At 44.4% G+C, this 18,289-nt stretch overlaps 1 protein-coding gene across 1 annotated transcript in view; it reads right to left on the bottom strand.

Annotated features, from left to right (window-relative positions):
• LOC146584825 (sodium- and chloride-dependent betaine transporter-like) overlaps positions 1-13,399 on the bottom strand; it is a 31,115-nt gene extending 17,716 nt beyond the window's left edge. Inside the window, exons 1-7 of the mRNA XM_085324127.1 lie at positions 13,374-13,399; positions 12,876-13,060; positions 9,220-9,354; positions 7,717-7,857; positions 5,759-5,846; positions 3,992-4,124; positions 1,143-1,277 (exon numbers count right to left, since the gene is read on the bottom strand). Of these exons, the coding sequence (XP_085180253.1) occupies positions 1,143-1,277; positions 3,992-4,124; positions 5,759-5,846; positions 7,717-7,857; positions 9,220-9,354; positions 12,876-13,060; positions 13,374-13,399 (843 nt within the window). The remainder of the gene's footprint in view (positions 1-1,142; positions 1,278-3,991; positions 4,125-5,758; positions 5,847-7,716; positions 7,858-9,219; positions 9,355-12,875; positions 13,061-13,373) is intronic.
• Between the last annotated feature and the right edge of the window lie 4,890 nt (positions 13,400-18,289).

Here is an 18,289-nt window from a genome sequence, read left to right as displayed (position 1 = left end):
TAGAAGGACCTCTTAGTCCTGCTACGCAGGATTGCAGCATCCTGGAAAGTCCATGTCAGCTTTATCCAGGCTTCAAAGGATAGGGAGGTTTTCAGTGATTTAGCTATGACCATGAATAAAACACACTTGGCCTCAGTCACTCCCCTGTTATTTATTTTGATATTAAAATGTCATTTATGTTCAGCTGGCTCTGAGTTTTCAGCACACCACAGATTTTGTATTGACAACACATAATTGCATCTGAAAGCCATTTGGGGGGAGACAGAGTGTTTGGCAGCTGGTTTGGGAGCAGTTTGGGCTTTGGCCATCTGGGAAGACACCGGAGGTAAGCTTAGACTGTGGGCAAAGCATATTGCTGGCTGCCTCCACAAAAACATTCAGCAGTGCAATAATTAGCAGCAGAGCCGTTTAAACACTCTTCCCTAGGGAGGTGGTCAGCACCAGCACCTCCCCGGGCAGAAGGAGGCAGCCTGCCCAGCACTGAGCAGGCATGGGAAAGGGACAAACCCCACTGATAGATAAAGATGCCTGGAGCAGACTCATGCCAGGCTCCTTGGGGGTCCTGCCACCCAGGCGCTGGCTGCATGCCCTGTCCAAATTCTGGGGCCTGGGGTACACTGCATCTGTCACACCAGGGTTTGTTTGAGGGAGCAGGAGGCATAGGTGAGTGGGCAGACAAGGCTGGCACATACCTTCTGGCCAACCTCTGATCTGATGAGTGGGGACCAGCACCCAGGGAAGGGGAGGCAAAGCTGCTGGCTAGCTGCTAATGTGAAGCGCTATGCTCCCTGGGAGGGTCCCACTGGAGCCAAAAAAAGCTGTAACAGGGCCAGATAAAAAAGGAAAATTGCTAGATTATTCTCTCCTCACCTTCCCTTAATTATTTGCATTTAAGATGCAGCAAAACCATCTGTTACATGCTGAATATTTCATATAGTCTTCTGTTTTTGCTGAACCCGTAAGTGGAAATCAACTAATATGCCCATATGCTGCAAACACATCAGCAAAAAGGCTGTGCTACACAGTGGGACTAGACCCCTCCTAGCTATTTTTAGGTCTCACTAGTGTGCTCGTCCCTTGAGAGAAGCCAACTAGATCCTCTGCTAGGGACAGATCAAAGCACTCATCCATCCCTCACCCACCTGTGGGTCTGCAAGCCTGGTAATGTCTGGCTTCAGGTAGAAGAGGATGCCCTCAGTAGCGCCTGGTAGAGTGACTCCTCGCACTAGTAGGACCACCAGCATCACATAAGGGAAGGTGGCAGTGAAGTAAACAACCTGCAGATGCAGGAGAAACAAGAGGCAGGAGGTTAAGCAGGGAAGGGGATGCAGGCATTTTATCCACAGGCACCCACCCTGGACAAAAGTCCCRTGACTCTCCTGATGACTACCATTGCTACTGCTAGCACAGAAGTGGGATGGGAAAAAAATTAATCAAGGTTACATCTCACTGGTGATTTAGTTAATCTACTTTTTGTTCCTCACCCAGACTGTGCCACTGGTTGTTCTGCCTTATTGTTTGTTTCCAGTCATTGTCATTTCYCTGCTCTCAAGCTGTTCTCTTCATCTTTCTGGAGCTGCAAAAGAAACCCCAATCTCTTCCTGTCACTGAGTTTTAATGAGAAGTTATTAAAATGGTCCTGTTCGCAGCAGGAGTTTTCCAAATTAAATAGCAACTTTTGCTGCCCAATTTGAGACAACTCTGAGGGGCCTCATTTCCAGAGGATGCTCATGCAGTCTCACATCTCTTCAGTGCCTCTGAAGCTCACAGATGAAAAAATGGGGCCACCAGGAATCTTAAGGCCCTTAAAGAAAATGTAGACCATTGTTTTTGTAAAAGCTTATTTTCATTTCTCTTATGTGTAATGTAAACTAATATTAGAGAAAAGTAATCATTTCTAATCCATTGCTTAATTTAGCAYTTTTTCTGTTTGCAAAATATCCATGAGCGAATTTCAACTTCCTTACATGTATTCATTATTAAAATCCATCCAAGTAATATGRATGCTTGTTTACTCTATGGATTCATGATGAGGAGTCTAAAATGAAGCTGTTACTGCTTAGTGATAATTGGTTGAATAAGTCACAGTATGTGGCATTTTTGCTGTTCCCTGACTGAATGAAAATATGAGCACTTTTGGCACCAGTACTGAAATTTACCTTCAGAAATCACYTCTGGGGAACATTTAAAGAGATCAACTGAATGCATAAGGAAAGGAAACATGGAAAAGGCACAAGAGTGGGCAAAATGAATAGAAGAAAAAGGCTTTTGAAGAAAATGAGTCTTCACGGAGTAATCTGAAATTACTTTCCCAACATTACTATTGTTTCTTTACATTTAGACTGCTTAAATCACAGAAACATAAACACAAGGGTCTGAAAGGGCCATCTTAGCCTATCTGATTAGTTCAGGCTTTCAGTCAAGCACAATGTCCTGTTTACTCTGTAGCTGTTAAACACAATTATGTGCCTATTCAGAATTTCTGTGACACCTCCCTACTGTTTATCCTATCCTCAAATGTAGTCAGTAAGGAAAAAGAAGAAAGGATCTAGATTTTTTTGCCCTTGTAAATCTCAAAAAAAAAAAAATCTGCAGAGAAGACAGCTACTCTGTCTGGCATGTCTCAGGCCAGAAATGCCCACCTTGCACTGCTGCATCATGCTCATAACATCTAACTAGCAAAAAATAAGCTCTTTATCCTAAAAGCTGTGATGAAAAAAGCTTCTGTGGTCCTGGGAAAGCCATTCCAACCATTACCRGCACTCAACATTTCCCCTTACTTTCAGTCTGACTTTGCCTAACCAAATTGGCCCAGCTAGCCYGACTGAACTTTAGCCTTCTTCTATACATAGCAAATTCTCCATGGCTGGRAAGCACTGAGCAAAGGAGAGACTTGGTGGAAAGAGGACGAAGAGCTGAAGGGAAGCTGGGAAAGCTCAAATGTTTCCACGCAGGGCAAACAGCCTTTCAGAACAGAATGACCCTCTTGTGAAGATGGCACTGTGGTGTTTGACTCAACCCATAGGGAGCTTCAGAGATTTCAATTTAAAATACAGAATATTCCCTCTCCCCATACATGTTGAATCTGGCTCTCCTTCCTTTTTCCCTGCAGTGTTTTCTCAGTGCACTGCTGGCACTATGGTGGCAGCTCCTCCCTCTCTCCAAAATGTTATGTTCCCTCCCAGTCTGCCCCAGCCAGAGACGCATTGCTGGCAGTCTTGAATGAGAAGCAGCAGACAGCAGGTCAGTAACAGCAAGAGCAGAGGCACCAGCAGAGACTGGTAAAACCTAGAGAGCAGAGAAAGACATTGTCTTGCTCTGTTAAAATGGCTGATCCACATGGTTTTAAGATGGGAAATTGGCTCTGACACCGAAACACAAGTTTTTCAGTATTACAGGGCACATCTACCAATATTAGAGAGAGTGATTTGGAGGAAGAGGACTATTGCAGAAGTTAGTTCATCTCTCTTCATTGTTGGTCAGATGTTCCCTGGAAGATCACATGAGAGCCAATCATTGTGTTAAGAACCTGCCCTATCATCACAGCTTCAGGAAGGAAAAGGGTCCTGAGCAAGTCAAGGCCACAGCAGCTCCCCAAGACCCGCCCCAAGATGCAACACACTCATTCCGTCCAGAAGAATAACCAGCTCAAGCCACACATGTTGCTGACTGGCTGGTTGACAAGGGCACTTGTGGAGTATCTGTCATCCTCTGTGGGCTTCTCCAAGGGAAAAGGTGACCTAAGACTMTCCCAAGTTCCCGGGTCTTTCCCTTTACTTCCCTAGCTATTTGAACTACTCTTTTGCTCTTTCTTTTTTGAGTTGAACTCACAACCAGTGTAAATCAGTATGGCCTCACTGGGGTTAAGGTTTTACTTTGGTGCTGTGTGTCTCCTGCCTCTTTACTTTATGAAAAAGGAAAAGAAATTGAGAAGGAAAACAAGAGGGCTATAAGGAGGTTTAGGGACCAGGAGGACAATCTCTGTTCCTACTTTGCCTGTGGACTTGACCCCTTTCCAGACGCAGAAGTAGCAGATGATCCATGCGAGCAGGAGACACAGAGCCAGCTCCCAGCGCACAGTGCCCAGTTTGTGAATACCATCCGTGAGCCCCAGCACTCGCTTCCTGCCGGTGTCCAGGGACAGGGAGAAAAACATTAACACCCCAGACTCCATTCATCCATACACCCCTGTCCCATATTACCCCATCCAAAGACCTAACAGACTATCCATAATACAAYTGCCCAGGGCGCTCAAACACACAAATTACCCCAGCGCTTCCTACAAACTCGCTTCTCTTTCACTTTTGCTCATGCCACTCCACTGTGCCCTGTAGTCAGCCTAAGCCTTCCTGCTCTCAAAAAAACCCATGGCACTATGCACTCCAGACTTGCACAGTAAAAAATCATCACCAGCCCTACATTGCTCCCCTAACCCTGACAGCTGCCCAGCAAACCCTGTTCAATCCAAAGTAGGCCACCAATGTCATCATCACCCCACAATCACCATTCTTCTTCTGCCCCCCCATACACTATGGACACCCTATATACAGGCATAAACAGCTTTTTGTGATTCCCATGCCTTTCCTTCAGCCTCATTCCTTGGATCCTCCCATCACCCAAGGTGGGCCACACAAGAACTGAGCACTGCAGTTCACATGATCCCAGCAGCCCAAACCCATGCATACCATTGCTTTGGATCCTTCCTCCAAACTAAACTCCTCAAGGCCTCCTTGYCCTTGCAACCTGTGCAGAACCCCCACAAAACCATTTCAGAGGGATCACAGCCCTCACGTACACTTTGTGTAAGGAATGGGGCAGGAGAGGGGCATCTGGCACGGTGCAGACTCATTCTGCACTAATGTGCACATCTCCTCATCTTCTGTGCCTTGCAGTGGCTATAAAGGATGAAGAACACTCGTCATCAATAGAGACATTTCATTTTTCATGGATGAAAAAACTGTTGGTGAAGTCAAGCTCCCAGYATTCCCATCCTTTATGCAACCTTCCTCAGTTGAGTGTTGGGAGGAAGTGTGACACCTCATCTATTTCAAACTCCTTGGGCTGCAACCTAGAGCCCCTCTGGGACAATGTTTAGCCCAGTGCAGGATCTCTCCTTCACGGGTGTTAAATTACCCCCAGCTCCACAGCCAAACCTCCCACATGCCCTCTCAAGGATCTCACCTAACTGTCCCAGGGGTGTTCCCCAGSCATCAGCCTCAGCAACCTGAATGATTAGATGGGCTGCTTCTCTTTTGCACAAAACAAGACAACGTCAGAAAAAGGGAAATGGCAGTTTTGTACCTCTCTGTTTCACTGTAAAGGACTCTTCATGCTCTGCCCTGGTTATCTCACACCTGTCTGCCAACAGTAGCCTGTAATACCTAACATATATACCTTCTACTTACAACAAGTCCTCATTTGTCCTTTCTGTGACCACACTCACCCAAGCACCCGTGTGTAGATACTGCCATGCCAGAAAGGGAACATGCTTGTGAATGTGTGTACATGAGCACCCACATGTAGGCACGATGCAAGCAGTCCTTGGCATGTATCAAGTATTCATGCCCCTTAGCTGTGCTGCACAGACCTCTGGGCTCTGTGCTGATCTCCTCAGCAGTTCAGTGCATTGTGTTCCCCATGTTTGGGTCTGACACATAGCTGCTCACTTGGTCTTACAGAGACACCCCCCCAGGATATTCCTGTGGCTGTCGCCTTTGGATGAAAGAGGAGCCTGAACATAGGGAAAGTGATCACATACTCCCAAAACTCAATCACYGGGGAAGTGGCGTTCGCAGGCACCGTCCTGTTGTCCAAGCTGGAGCTATTCAGAAAGTCCACACACAGATCTACCAAAAGAAAAGGAAGCTGATGAGCCAGAGAAGTTCTCGGAGGCCCCTCCGTGAGGGATACTCCTTCTCCTCTGTACCCTAAACCTCACTGTGGCTGCAGACAGACCCTTCACACTGTGCTGTAGAGCATCTCATCRTCATCAAGCAACTCTTGCATCTCATTAAACATCTCATTTAAACTCTTGYTCTCCCCAGCCCCAAATGAATTCCCATTCAAGAGCAGCCAGAGGATTGGCTTGGATCTTTGGGGGATAGGAGGGAGAGAAATGGGGAAGGGAGAGTGGGAGAGTGATTCCCTGTCACATAGAAACCAGATGGCTGCAAAATGTAGATTAYTGTGAGATAGCCAATATGAGTCACCAGGATACAAAATCTCATTCTCAGCAATACACATCATTCCGTATCAACACATACATTCATGTATGTGTTTGCACGTCATAGTTGCCTTTATATTCCACACCCCCTTACCCAATCCTGTCACAAAGTGTGAAAATCCTAAAAATGGAGGAGATGCCTTGCATCCAAGAAATGCACCTCATYATTCATCTGGAAAGCAGAAGATGATCCACAGGAAAACAGATGAAGCCTAGCTATGGCTGGGATGCTTCTGCATGTTAACAGAATATCTGTGGCTTTCCTTGCAAACAAGTCCATGCTRGGAGAGCTAAAGGAATCAGAACCACTCTTTAAAAGGACAGTTACCTCTACTGGGATCAAGGGGCAAGGGAAGTTGTGAGTGTGCAAAATTAACACATGATGGAATTGAATCACCTGACACAAGAGAGAAAGGGAAAAAACAAGCTGCTGCCAAAGCCCTTTCCARCCTGACTTTCCACTAAAAACAAAACCCATTCCAATACAGTAAAATAAGCTTGTCAGGACATCTGACCCATGAGGGTTATCTCTCATCAACTCCACCTTCCCAGACACTGCACAAGTGCGCTGAATAAAACCAAAACCATGCCTTTGTGTTCAGCACAATTATGAAAACTGTGGGTGGAGGAGATGAGACCCCTGGCCAAGATATCAATATAGAGGCTTGTATAGGTGCAATTAGAGGAGAAAAGGATGCCTTTTCTGTAAGAAAATTCTTCTATAGAAGAAAATTTCTATAAAGAAAACTCTTCTATCAAAGAAATAAAGAGAAACTCTTCTAATAAAGAAATAACAAAACTCTTCTATAAAGAATTCTATACTACTTTTTCCTGCTATGGGAGACCTGTACTGGCAAAATCCTCCATTGCAGGCCTGGTCTATAGGCCTAGTCTTTCAGTTTAGCCAAAAGCTGAGTGTTCAAAGGAAAACATCTCAGTACTTGACAGCAGCTCTCTCATTAATTCTAAAGGAGTGGKATAGCAAACGGGAGTTGTGAGATAAATTATTGTACCTGATCCAACAAAAATTTCCTGTTATGTGGAGAGGGGTTTGGATTGCCTTGCAAATTATACCAACACAACTCCCCCACTTTGCAAGAAATGTAGAATTTTCTGTAAAGTCCCCAAATTTCTTCATTAAGAAGTAGTCTTACTCTGCCATGTGGCTAGGCATAGGTTCAGATCATATACCCTTCCTGACACTTGTCCATGGTAAATGAAGAAAGCTGCATTCACTGGAGTCCCTGACCATAAAGCATCTCATGAGATCTACCCTTCTTGACATCACACTGTGACAACAACAGTACAACTGCAAAATTATGTTGGAAACCAAAGTTCATCTATAATCAAAACATTTTTCTATCAGTATGAAATATTCTCTACAAAACTAAAAGAATTTCTGTGAATTAGCAAAAGCAAAGAGGAATTAGTTTTGATAGAAATTTTTCTTCTCCCATTTCCACTTTCCAGGAGTGGGCCACATGAAGGTGTACCTGAGTTCCAGGGCTTACTGCAACTAGTCCATGGCAGCACGGCAGTGAAGGAGCTGAACAGGTAAAAGAATGCCCAGGCCAGGATGACAATGTAGTAAACAACCAGATAGGCCTCGATGACTTGTGATGCATATCCAATTCCTGTGAATGAAAACAATAGAGGTGAAGATAACACTGCCAACTTGTCAGGCATAGCCTCAGATGAAGTCCTAGGTCATATCCTGGGAAGAAGGGTGCAATGCCAACAACTTTACTCACTAGAGAATGGTGCAAGACTCACCTCAGGGAAAGAGAAAGGATTTCATAACTTTGTGCATGCAGACAGGAAACATGTTATTGGTATCTCTAGATGGGCCTATGGAAGAATTTCTGATCAGAGAGAGAAAACCTTTAGCTGACAGAAAAATATTTTTCTTAACAGAGCTGTGCCACTGTGTTGCACTACATCTCCTGTAGGAAAGCCAGCTGTAGCCAAAAAAGAAAAGAAATGAAGGTGAGTTTCATGTTTGTGAAAAGACTCAAGCAGAAAGATTTTTACTGCTGATATACACCATGATATACATTGCTGATATACATAAAGTATGGTGTTAGGGCAAAAGTACAAGCCTAGGAGTCAAGAGCTCTGGCCTCATGTCCTAGCTGGGCCCATCACTCACTGAGAKGTCAGAAAGGCCACTGAAGGCCCAATTCAGTTGTTTAAAAACAGCTGTCAGTGTCCTCTGAGATGCCTTTCCTGTCCACCTTCCAGTGGGCACAGGTCTCCTGTGGGTCTTGCATGGATGTCCCGGACTCCCCAGGGCATTTTAAATGGCACTGAATGCTTGTGTTTAGGCAGATAGACCAGGCCTTTAATCTACATGAGCACAGACTTCCTTGTCTGTGAAAGGAACAGGAGAATTGTGAATGYTGAATTCATTAACATCTTAAAATCATTAAATAAGCTTTCTGCAGGAGAAAATAAGGGCAGTAGGAGTCCCAGTTCTTACCCCTATGCCTTAACCAAACACTACTTGTCTCTGAACTGTCGAACTAGTACTTGCAGTGTGATTCCTGCTCAGCAGAGGTGGACATCAGCCTACAAATACCATGAGGACAGCACCTGGCATGGAAAGAGCTGTATAGAGTACTGCAAGCCAGCTAGCCTTCCTCATCGTCTCCTCTCCTCGATACCTGTCCTGGCCTATGTACAGGTATCTGTTTGTCAACACTTCACTCTTTCTCCTCCTGTTTGTTTACCACACTCATCTCTCTCAGACTTTGAGCACCGCAAAGCAGAGACTGTGGTTTGCACCACCCCAGTACAGCCCCAGCCAGCATGGCAAACCCTTAGTCACCCACATGGTGTCAGGCAATGCACGTCCCCCGCACATGCAACAGTGACCGGGGAAAATAATGTTGGGAGAGGGAGAAAGAATAAAAGAAAACAAACAAACAAAAAGTKCTTCCAAAAAGTCTCTGAATCAGTAATTAGAAGCTGCCACCAGTAATTCCCCTTTGACTCACCTTCGAGGATTGGGCAGATCTTCCTCCAGGCTGTCAGCCCTCCCTGGCTCGTGTACTGCCCCAGTGCAATCTCCAGGAAGAACACTGGGATCCCACAGGTGAAGAGGAAGATGAGGTAGGGGATGAGGAAAGCTCCTGTGGAGGGAGGGGAGATGCTACCTCAGAAACCTCTTTAAAACCTTATCCCTGCCACCCCTTTCCAGGTACACRGGGCTGCAGCTGGAATCAGCTACACAAACACTAACATTTCTCTGAACTAAYTGTGCAGCCTGTGCAGAAGAACAGGGTTTTTAACTCTTTCTTTTCTTGGAAAAARTTGCTAGAGTGGTCTGTCCTGTGCTACTGCAGTGCTTCTGAGCCACAATCTAGAAGTAAGGAGTAGCCAAATGAAGCAAAGCAAAAGATACTACTGGAGAATTTGCCCCCRTTGTCACAACCCTCACATTCAAGCTTCCAGCAGAAGTCAGGCAAAGCAAAAGATATTCTTGGTTACACAATCACATTTGTTCTTCCTTTCCAGGAGCTACAACAAAAGTTGTAAAAGTCCTGCTTGCCCAGAAGATACAAATCTAGAGATTATTGACATTTCTTGGTAAATAATAAATTTGCTGTGAATTATATGCTTGAGATTTTATTTGCATACTGTATGTCAAATTTGCCAAGTAGTTTTCACCAAAGGAATGGATATAGAGGTTGAAAGGAATGGCATAAGAGTATCTTCCAGCATTTCCRAAATGAAAAAGTTTAACTTCTCTCTTCAAATTCCATTTTTTATTAAAACACAGAAGTCTTAAGAGAAGTCAAAATGAAACCAGGAGTTAAAATAATCCAAGAATGGAATAAATATTCAGCTAAATTTAAATAAAATAAAATATTTTAGATTAACCCTTGATGAAATGGAAGAGGACGGAGAAAGAAAGCGATTGTTTTCCCAGAAAAAAAAAAAAAAAAAAAAAAAAAAAAAAAAAAAAAAAAAAAAAAAAAAAAAAAAAAAAAAAAAAAAAAAAAAAACTCACCAAGGTTTACACCCTGCTCAGCCAGGTTTGAATTTATTTTCCATCATTTTGGTTCTGCTACCAAACCAAAATACCCAGTTCTTTCCTTATTCTGCTCCAAACTGCTCCTGAGATCTCGATTTCATTCCTTGACTTCCTCCTATCATCTCATAATCTTTCTCCCCATCATAGACATAGGAATTTCATGCTTTCTATCCCCTCCAAACACAGACATCAAAAGCAAAGCACGCCAAGGCAACTTCCTTCCTAGCTGGAACAACWACTGTCAAGGTCTCACCATCATCTAGTGAGCTTTTGGTAATGAGCGTCTTCTACCACCGGTGCCAGGAGAGCAGCTGGATGTTTGCAGTAGAGCTGTGGGCTCTTTCCCTCAGCAGAAACAAACCTTGTCCCCCAGGCCCACTTCTCTCGTGCCAGTGCAGTCATCCACACTGAAATTCTTTCCCATGACAGAAAATTAACAATTAGGAACACTTTCTCTAGTCTTTAAGCCAACAATGTTACAATAACAAGCAACATGCAGATTTCCCCTAAACACAGCTGTGCCATAGCTGCAGGGGACCTGAGGGAGGGTGGATCACAGCGCCAGTCCAGGTTTGCAGAGCTGGGGACATGAGCTGTGTGTGTTAAGCCAGAGGCAGCTGCTCCATTTCATGATAAAAGACTGCTTTAAGCAGTGTCCATAATAGAGCTTTATTATCCTATACATAGATGATTAACCTTTCAGAAGGTCCAAGATCCTGTTTTTTTGATACTATTTGCCCCAGAGATTGACCCATTTTCACCACTGAGTAACGAGAKGCTTCGTTACACCTTTACTGGTTTGTCTCTCTTAATGTTCCCAGAGCAGTTACTAACTCTAACTCCAGTTGTGATCTCCTCCTCAGTTTGCTGCTTCCCCTAAGGACATGAGGTCCTGAGAGGGGGCCCCAGCTATAGACCCTCTTTYCTCACAAGTCAATAACAGCTTCAGGATGCCGAGTAACTGGATCAAATTTGGAAGTGCAGCTACTGTTAAGTTTAMACTCAGTTGCTTTACAGCAAGTCAGCATAACTGTCTTTACTACATCCACTTTTACAGCTTTACAACTGTCTTACTACATCTGGAGCTGCATAAAAGTGACAGGATAGCATTCTCCAGTTTGGGATTTGAGGAGCTTATATAAGTGGCAAATATCTTTTTTACAACAACTTCAAGGACTTTATCTTTTAGTGTCATGGGAAAGACAGTGCCTTGTTGGCCATTTGGTTCCCTATTGAGTTAGAGGGAGAAATGTACCTTCTGCAATAGCTGCATTCTTTCTGCAGTGGTAATGTGCAAGYTGTGAGGAGAGAACTCTCTCATCATAATCTTTGCCAAGCCTAGCCGTGCTGGCCTCTGAATACGCCCTGAGATATTCCAGGATAGTTTAGTTAAAAAAATAAAAGTTATTCAATAAACATCTAAAATGAAAAAAGTGCCTTTTCACTTGCACTAATTAGCATATAAATTGCAAAGACTACTGAACCGGATACCATAGGCATAAACTATTTAGAGATATCATCTGAGCTCAAGAAAGAATTTTCCATGCAAAAACCATGACATTTCTACCCCTCCTTTCAAAATGTCATTGCAGAATGGCCTATTAAATCAGCTACCCGGTCAGTGTTTTCCATCCTATGCAGTTCWGACTTGTATTTGTTGCCTCATTGGATATCATCAAAATCTCAGAGGAAAACAAAAGGTCTGGTGAAAACCATCTCAAGCTCAAGAAAAACTCCTACCATTCTTTCTTAACTGTTCTTTTAACTGCCCCAAAGCCCATTTGGTTCAGATGTATTGACTCCAGCTTGGTTCAGATAAAGTCCATTATCACACAGGGACAGAACAGAGGATAAGAGTTTGGTGGTCCAGGGACAAATAACACTGAATCATTAATAGATGTGTAAGCTGCGCTGGGGAAAGGAAGGCCTTTGCGATATGGTCTGCAGAGAAAGGAATTTTAAAAATGGGGGAACATACACAGCCCAGAATGTTATCTCAAGGTGATCATATCAAAYAAGAGCAAGAGAGCTTATTGCTTTAATACATGTAATGTATTATTCCTCCTTTTTCCTTATAAAAAGGTTAGACTTTGATTTACTAAGAAAAGCTAGTGACAATCAATTATTCCTTCATCTCTTCCAAAGTTTCATTTTATTGTCATGAGAAAATTTAACTTTTAACCATATGATGATCTTGCTGCAGTTTTGTTGGGAAAAGAAATCCAGGGAGTTATGCTAGAAACAGAAAACAGGCACTAAGATTTCTGCTGGCCTTCTGACCCCTCATGGCTTTCTCATCATTTTGGAAGACCGTCTGTCTCTGTAAATGCCCAAGAGCCTTGAAGAATTACTGGAAGGGCTCTCCTCCTAAAAAGTTCATTTCATCATCCAGACTTAGGAGCTGCTTTGAGACATAGGACCTGCTGGGGGGCTAAATTCACTTCCCGGTGCTATTCCTTATGGTKTTGGCAGGAACTAACTTACTGGAAGGGAAAATAAAGGAGTATGAGAGAGAGAGACAGGGGTTGTAAGGGGTAGGAGTATTGGATCCAGGCATGAGGGTATCTTTTGTAGTGCCTACATGCCTAGGACAACTCATGCATACTGTGAACTTACCGCCTCCATTCTTGTAGCAGAGATATGGGAATCGCCACACATTTCCCAGACCAATGATCTCCCCAGCCACAGACAAGAAAAACTCCGCTTTGTTACTCCACTGGCCTCTTTCTTCCATTTCCTCCTCTYTTAGCTCTTCAGGCCCTGCMATGGCTCCACTGSGCTCTGCAGTTTTCCTCATGGCTCTGTAGGACAGAGGAAAAGCAGAGCACAGATTGTAGAAGGCTGCTGTAGGGCACTCTGGTGGAAGGAGGAGAAAAGGGGCCCAGGCCACCAGAACAAATGCATTCATAGTGTTACCATCAGGTCCCCCTCACCTTTTGGAAAACAGCTTCTTTAAAGTCAGTACAAAGCATTTTCCCCAGGATACATYCTGGGAGAATTTCTGCCCCACCAAAAAAATTTATTTGAAGGCACAGAAGGCACTGGTGAGATGRACCTGCCTGAATTACTCTGGATTCACTCCCTCATTCAACTTTCCTTCCCACAGCCCCCTACCTAGGCCCTCCTAGCCCATCTGCCATACCCCTAGCCCCAGTGGTCTGCCTTTTCCCAGCTGCTGATAACTAGGCTGTGACTTTGGAAACAACAATTCTGAGGAAGAGAAAAGGACTTGGAGCTAAAGTGGGGGCATAAGGACRGAAGAAATTCCTCTTCCCAGTATGTAGTTACTGTCTTTTTCTGAAATGGCTTCAGAGGGCAGRTGAAGATATTATGGATTATTAGTCTGAATAAGAATGGAAGACCTGTCATTTATTTTGAGGCACTGCTRGGGGTGCTGAATTACTATCTTTGACCTACTGGCCACCACGTTCTACTACAATACAGCACACCATCCGAGCAAAACACGCACACACTGATTTGACCCAGGCTCCCCTTAACAACAAACAGTCATGAATAACAGGCCTCCACCTCATTGCCCAAAACTGCAAAGAAAAACAAAGCAAGGAAACAAAGCCCCTGAGATTAGCAAAAAGCCCTCCAATTTGTGAAGTGCTCAGGTGTTTCAGAGCTGGGCAAGGATTTGCTAAGAAAAGACAAGCTCAATTATTGCAGTGGAAACATTACTAGGAAAAAGCCCAGCCATGCAAACACAGAGGGAATTCACTGTCTGACAAAGCACATTGAATGTGACTGGGCCTGTAGAGTGGTACAGGGAAGACATTCTCCCTGTCTATACTAAATCCTGAATTGTGTTTAGTATCATCTTAATTAAGCAAAGTTAGAGGCCTCTTGTTACAAGATAAAATTTTCCATCATACGCAAACTCTTTTTAATTGGCTAGTCAGTTTAAATCTAGGCAAACTTTGCACAGACTAGACTAAGTGTTCTTGTTGACGTTTTCACATTGATTACAGGCGTCTGAGAGGAAACTAAAATGTAAAGAGAAAGAGTTCCCTTTGACTTAGCTAAAAAATTCTCATCAAAAGATTGTTCCAGCAAGTTACTTGAGGTACAGCTGCATGTACRGAGAGCACAGACCTTACGTGAGCAGTGTAGCTGGTGAACGGTACTGAGGAATTCCTAGCCATAGCCACCAACAGCACTACTGAACAGAAGTTCTGATGGTGTAATTGGCATCAGCAGGGGATATGCATTCCCATGCCGGGACTGGGAAACTGAACCAGAACTAATCCTCTCTATGGCAAGGAGAGGTCCTCCCTCTATTCAAGGTTTTCATTTCCACCAGCTCTGAGTGCTAAGAAATCAGGGGTTTGTCCTTTAGCATTAACTTAGAGATACAATTTCCTGGTGGTTTGGTAGGTTTTTTTAGTACCTCTCTCTGAGTCTCCTGAGGGAACGTCTCCATTTCTAGGGAGCAAACAGGGACAGGGATCTGCACCATCCACACTGCTCAACTCTGCCTCTGCCCCTGGATCTTTTCTGACCCCTTCAGTCAGCTCTCTCCCAGGCAAGGTCCCAGTAAAGGTCTGGATGATGTCCAGTCCAGGGACTACTCCTAAAAAGCAGAATGAGCAAGTTCTCACCACACTTGGCTTCCTCCCACTACAGGATCTCCAAACCTATCCAACAACTTTTGCATCCTCAGATAGGATGGAAACCATTCCCTCTCTCCTCATGCATAATTTCTCTCTAGTTGTGTCACTTCAGGCCAGCATTACGGTAGGAGCCAACACAGTAGGGACTATTAAGRGGCTCAGCCAACTGGGAATGAAAGTATGGTCTTAATATCAAACTGATCCCGTAGCCTACAAACATCATGGCATTTCTTTTGGTGCAATGTTCAGCAGGGCAAGGAGGAAGTATGAGCAGGAGCAGGCTGGCCATGCTTGCACTTCTTAATATACGGAAGACAGTGTTGTTACCATGGCATCTCATTTGCTTCTGTAAATTGCCCAATGCAAATCAAATGATTTAATAAATCCTGACCCTCTAGATATATCAGGCCAAGGGATACAGAAAGGCACAGGCATATGAAAAGCCAACTTTTACTGAACATTCATAGTGAAGCAGACAGTGTTTGGCACAAGGCGTATTTCCTCCCTCTGTCGTTAAAATAAAGAAATGAAAACAAACCTCCCAGTGTTATACATCAATTGCTCTGGAAATGCTCAAGGCAACAACAGTCTTTGTTTCCCCATTTGCTCTGGTGCTGAAGGGCCCATCATATTCCCTTTGAAATCAGCAACAGATTTCTAGGGGTGCAGAGGACTGAATCCCACACAAAGCACTAACACTGCCTTCAGTAAGAAGGGCTGCAGTATGAGTGGGGGACCATAAAACATGAAGAAGGGCAGGCAGAGGTCAGTGAAGGCTGCTCACCTCATAGATGCCTATTCAAAAATACTACAGGAAAATTCTGGCCCCTTCTCAAATTTGAGTGGTTTTTAGAGTTACTTCTCATAAGGATTTATACATGGGCAATGCCTGTGGCACAATCAACATAAGTGCCAAATAAAAATGCACCAGGGCACTAAGAAAACAACCTCCCTCTCTYCCTTGCCCAGCCTTTGCCCTTTATGGCTCATATGCTGCAAGCATCAATTTACAGGCACTTTTCAGGTACCATTCACACAGCCCCWAACTCATCATACTCTATAGCATGTTTGGACCTGCACTCGAGTGTCATGCTGGATCAGTCCTCCAACAGGATCATACKCTAACCGCACATTTAGAGAAGGTGRTGTAATCCAGAACTCRTGTCATGCACCTCAAATGCTGGCTGGTGCAGTCCTACCAGGGCACCGATGGCTCACTGGTGTGGTAATCCTCCTGGTCCCAGCTTTGCCCTCTCCACTTAGATCACCTGCTGGGTTGATTGGGAGATGGAAATATGGCCTCCTCCAGCCAGTCTTTTTGCAGCTCCTGAAACCCAGGATCAAGGCCCCTTTCCCCGCTCTCTTTCTGCAACACAGCCTGCCAGCTGGCTAATCAGTTCATTCAGATGCTGCAGCACAGCCTCTTCGTCTTTGAGAGGAGCAGAGCTCCACGCACAGTCAAATGGGAGAAAGAAAAAAAAMCACATACTTAATGAAACATGTTTGATCTGTCACAGTCCTTGGCACATTCCAATTTGCTGCAGTCCAGGGCACATTATCAAGTACGATGGTGCTTAAGTCTGGGCTTATTGAGGATGTCATGAGAAGCTGACAAGAGAGGAATTAGCTAATTTCTTTACTTTTATTCTTTSAATGCAAGGTGGATACAAGAGCCAGTCTATTTCTACTAATGCTTGTGTTTTACATGTTTTTGTGCTATACCTGTTTTATACAGGGGCAGTGGAGGATCACAAACATAGAGCCAGCTCCTCTCACTTAGCCCCAGGGAAGGAATGCCCCAAGTGCCAGCCCATGGCTTCAGTCCTGTAACCTTAGAGATATCTGGGCCASGACTTGGACTTTGCATTTATTCTCTGACCTATGTAGGTCAACAGAAAGCACAGAAGTTGGGGTGCTGCACTGAAGAATAACCTTGGGACAAACTGATAGGCAGGGGAGAAACTGCATTCATGGCTTTATTTCCCTATTTTAAAACAGGAAAAAGCATTCTGCCTGTGGAACTGAGCCATCCTGACTGATACAAATGGTAGAGGTGAAACTAAGCCAGTGCCCTAAGTCTTAGCACTTTATGCCACGAGCTCCACCTTCTCCCTTCCCAGGCCAAGCGACACACAGCATTACACATCTCCAGTATTTCCCTCCACTGTTTGCCTGCTGTTTCTAAGAACAAACCTATTCACACACCTTCTGACTCTATTCCTAAACATCTAAGCTTACTGTGCCCCTGCCCTATATGTTCTCAGGCCAGATGGGGACTCAGATAACTTCTTGTTTCCAGCTAGGAACAATTTGACTCTCCCACGGCAGCTACAGCCACCCACTGTGTTACATCATTCCTAACCCTCAAAGACATTTTCTTCTCCCATTCTCCTGYTCTTTACATGTGAGTTTGAAGAAAAAGCTTTGCCCCTCATTGCCTGTCTGCACTTTTTCTGCTGTSTCTTCACCTAAGTTTGGAGAAAAAGACAGGGAGGGACCCCGCTCCTTTGACTCCTCCAGTCTCAGATATTTTTCCCCACTGATAAATCTGACATTGTCCTTCAGTCCTACCCCTTCTCCTGCTCCCATCCTTTGCAAGTATAAAAACTAGCCTGTTGTCTTGACACAGAGAAAATGAGAGCTTCTTTCCTGCCCAGTGTAACAGGCAACTCAGTGTGAAAGTAACTGAGTTGGTGTGGAATATGCTGTGTGGATCCAGTCACAATTTTTAACTCTTGATATTTAATGCTGAGAAACTAAGAATCCACACAGATTTTCGCAGCCACTAAAACATGAGCACATAACTTGCAGCCAGCCAGAAGCACTGTCTACACCAACAAGTTCTCTTCTTCAACACTTGAATGGACTAGTCAGGTCTTCCCTTGCTCATGATTTTTTGCTATGTCAGTTCAGCACCTGCCACTGAAGGATCCTTCAGGTAGGGCCGCAGAAGGCAAGGGAGACTGAGGATGCATCTAAAGCGCTTTGTGTACTCATAAGTTCAGTCTGATGTGCAGAAAGCACCGTGTAGAAATGCAGGAGAATAATATTTTATGGTTTTATTTGGGAACAGCTACCATTAAAGAGGGGAAGTAGGAACTAGAAAGAGAGGACCCTGAAGGAGAACGAAAGCAGTGGTATCCTCAACCCCCCCCCCAAGTGAAAAGGGCTTATCCAGGGCTTATGGCTGGCTACTCAGGTGAGACAACGGACCAGAGAAAGAAGAGAAAGCAGCTGCCTGGGATTTTGGCACTGGAGAAAGAAGCCGCTAGAGATTCACCTGCCGTGTTTCTTCCCGCGAGCCATCTGACTGCGCCTGCTGTCACACAAGAGCTCCTACTGCTGGGAAATTAACATCCTCCGTTTGACCTCTTCTGCTRTTTTATCTCAAGATAATGAGAGGAAGACAAATCT

The sequence above is a fragment of the Rhea americana genome, unplaced genomic scaffold (genome assembly GCF_003343005.1).
Source record: "Rhea americana isolate MKP2758 unplaced genomic scaffold, rheAme1 scaffold_9, whole genome shotgun sequence".
In the NCBI taxonomy this organism is placed as follows: Eukaryota; Metazoa; Chordata; class Aves; order Rheiformes; family Rheidae; genus Rhea; species Rhea americana.
This window is presented reverse-complemented; position numbering and strand designations above follow the sequence as displayed.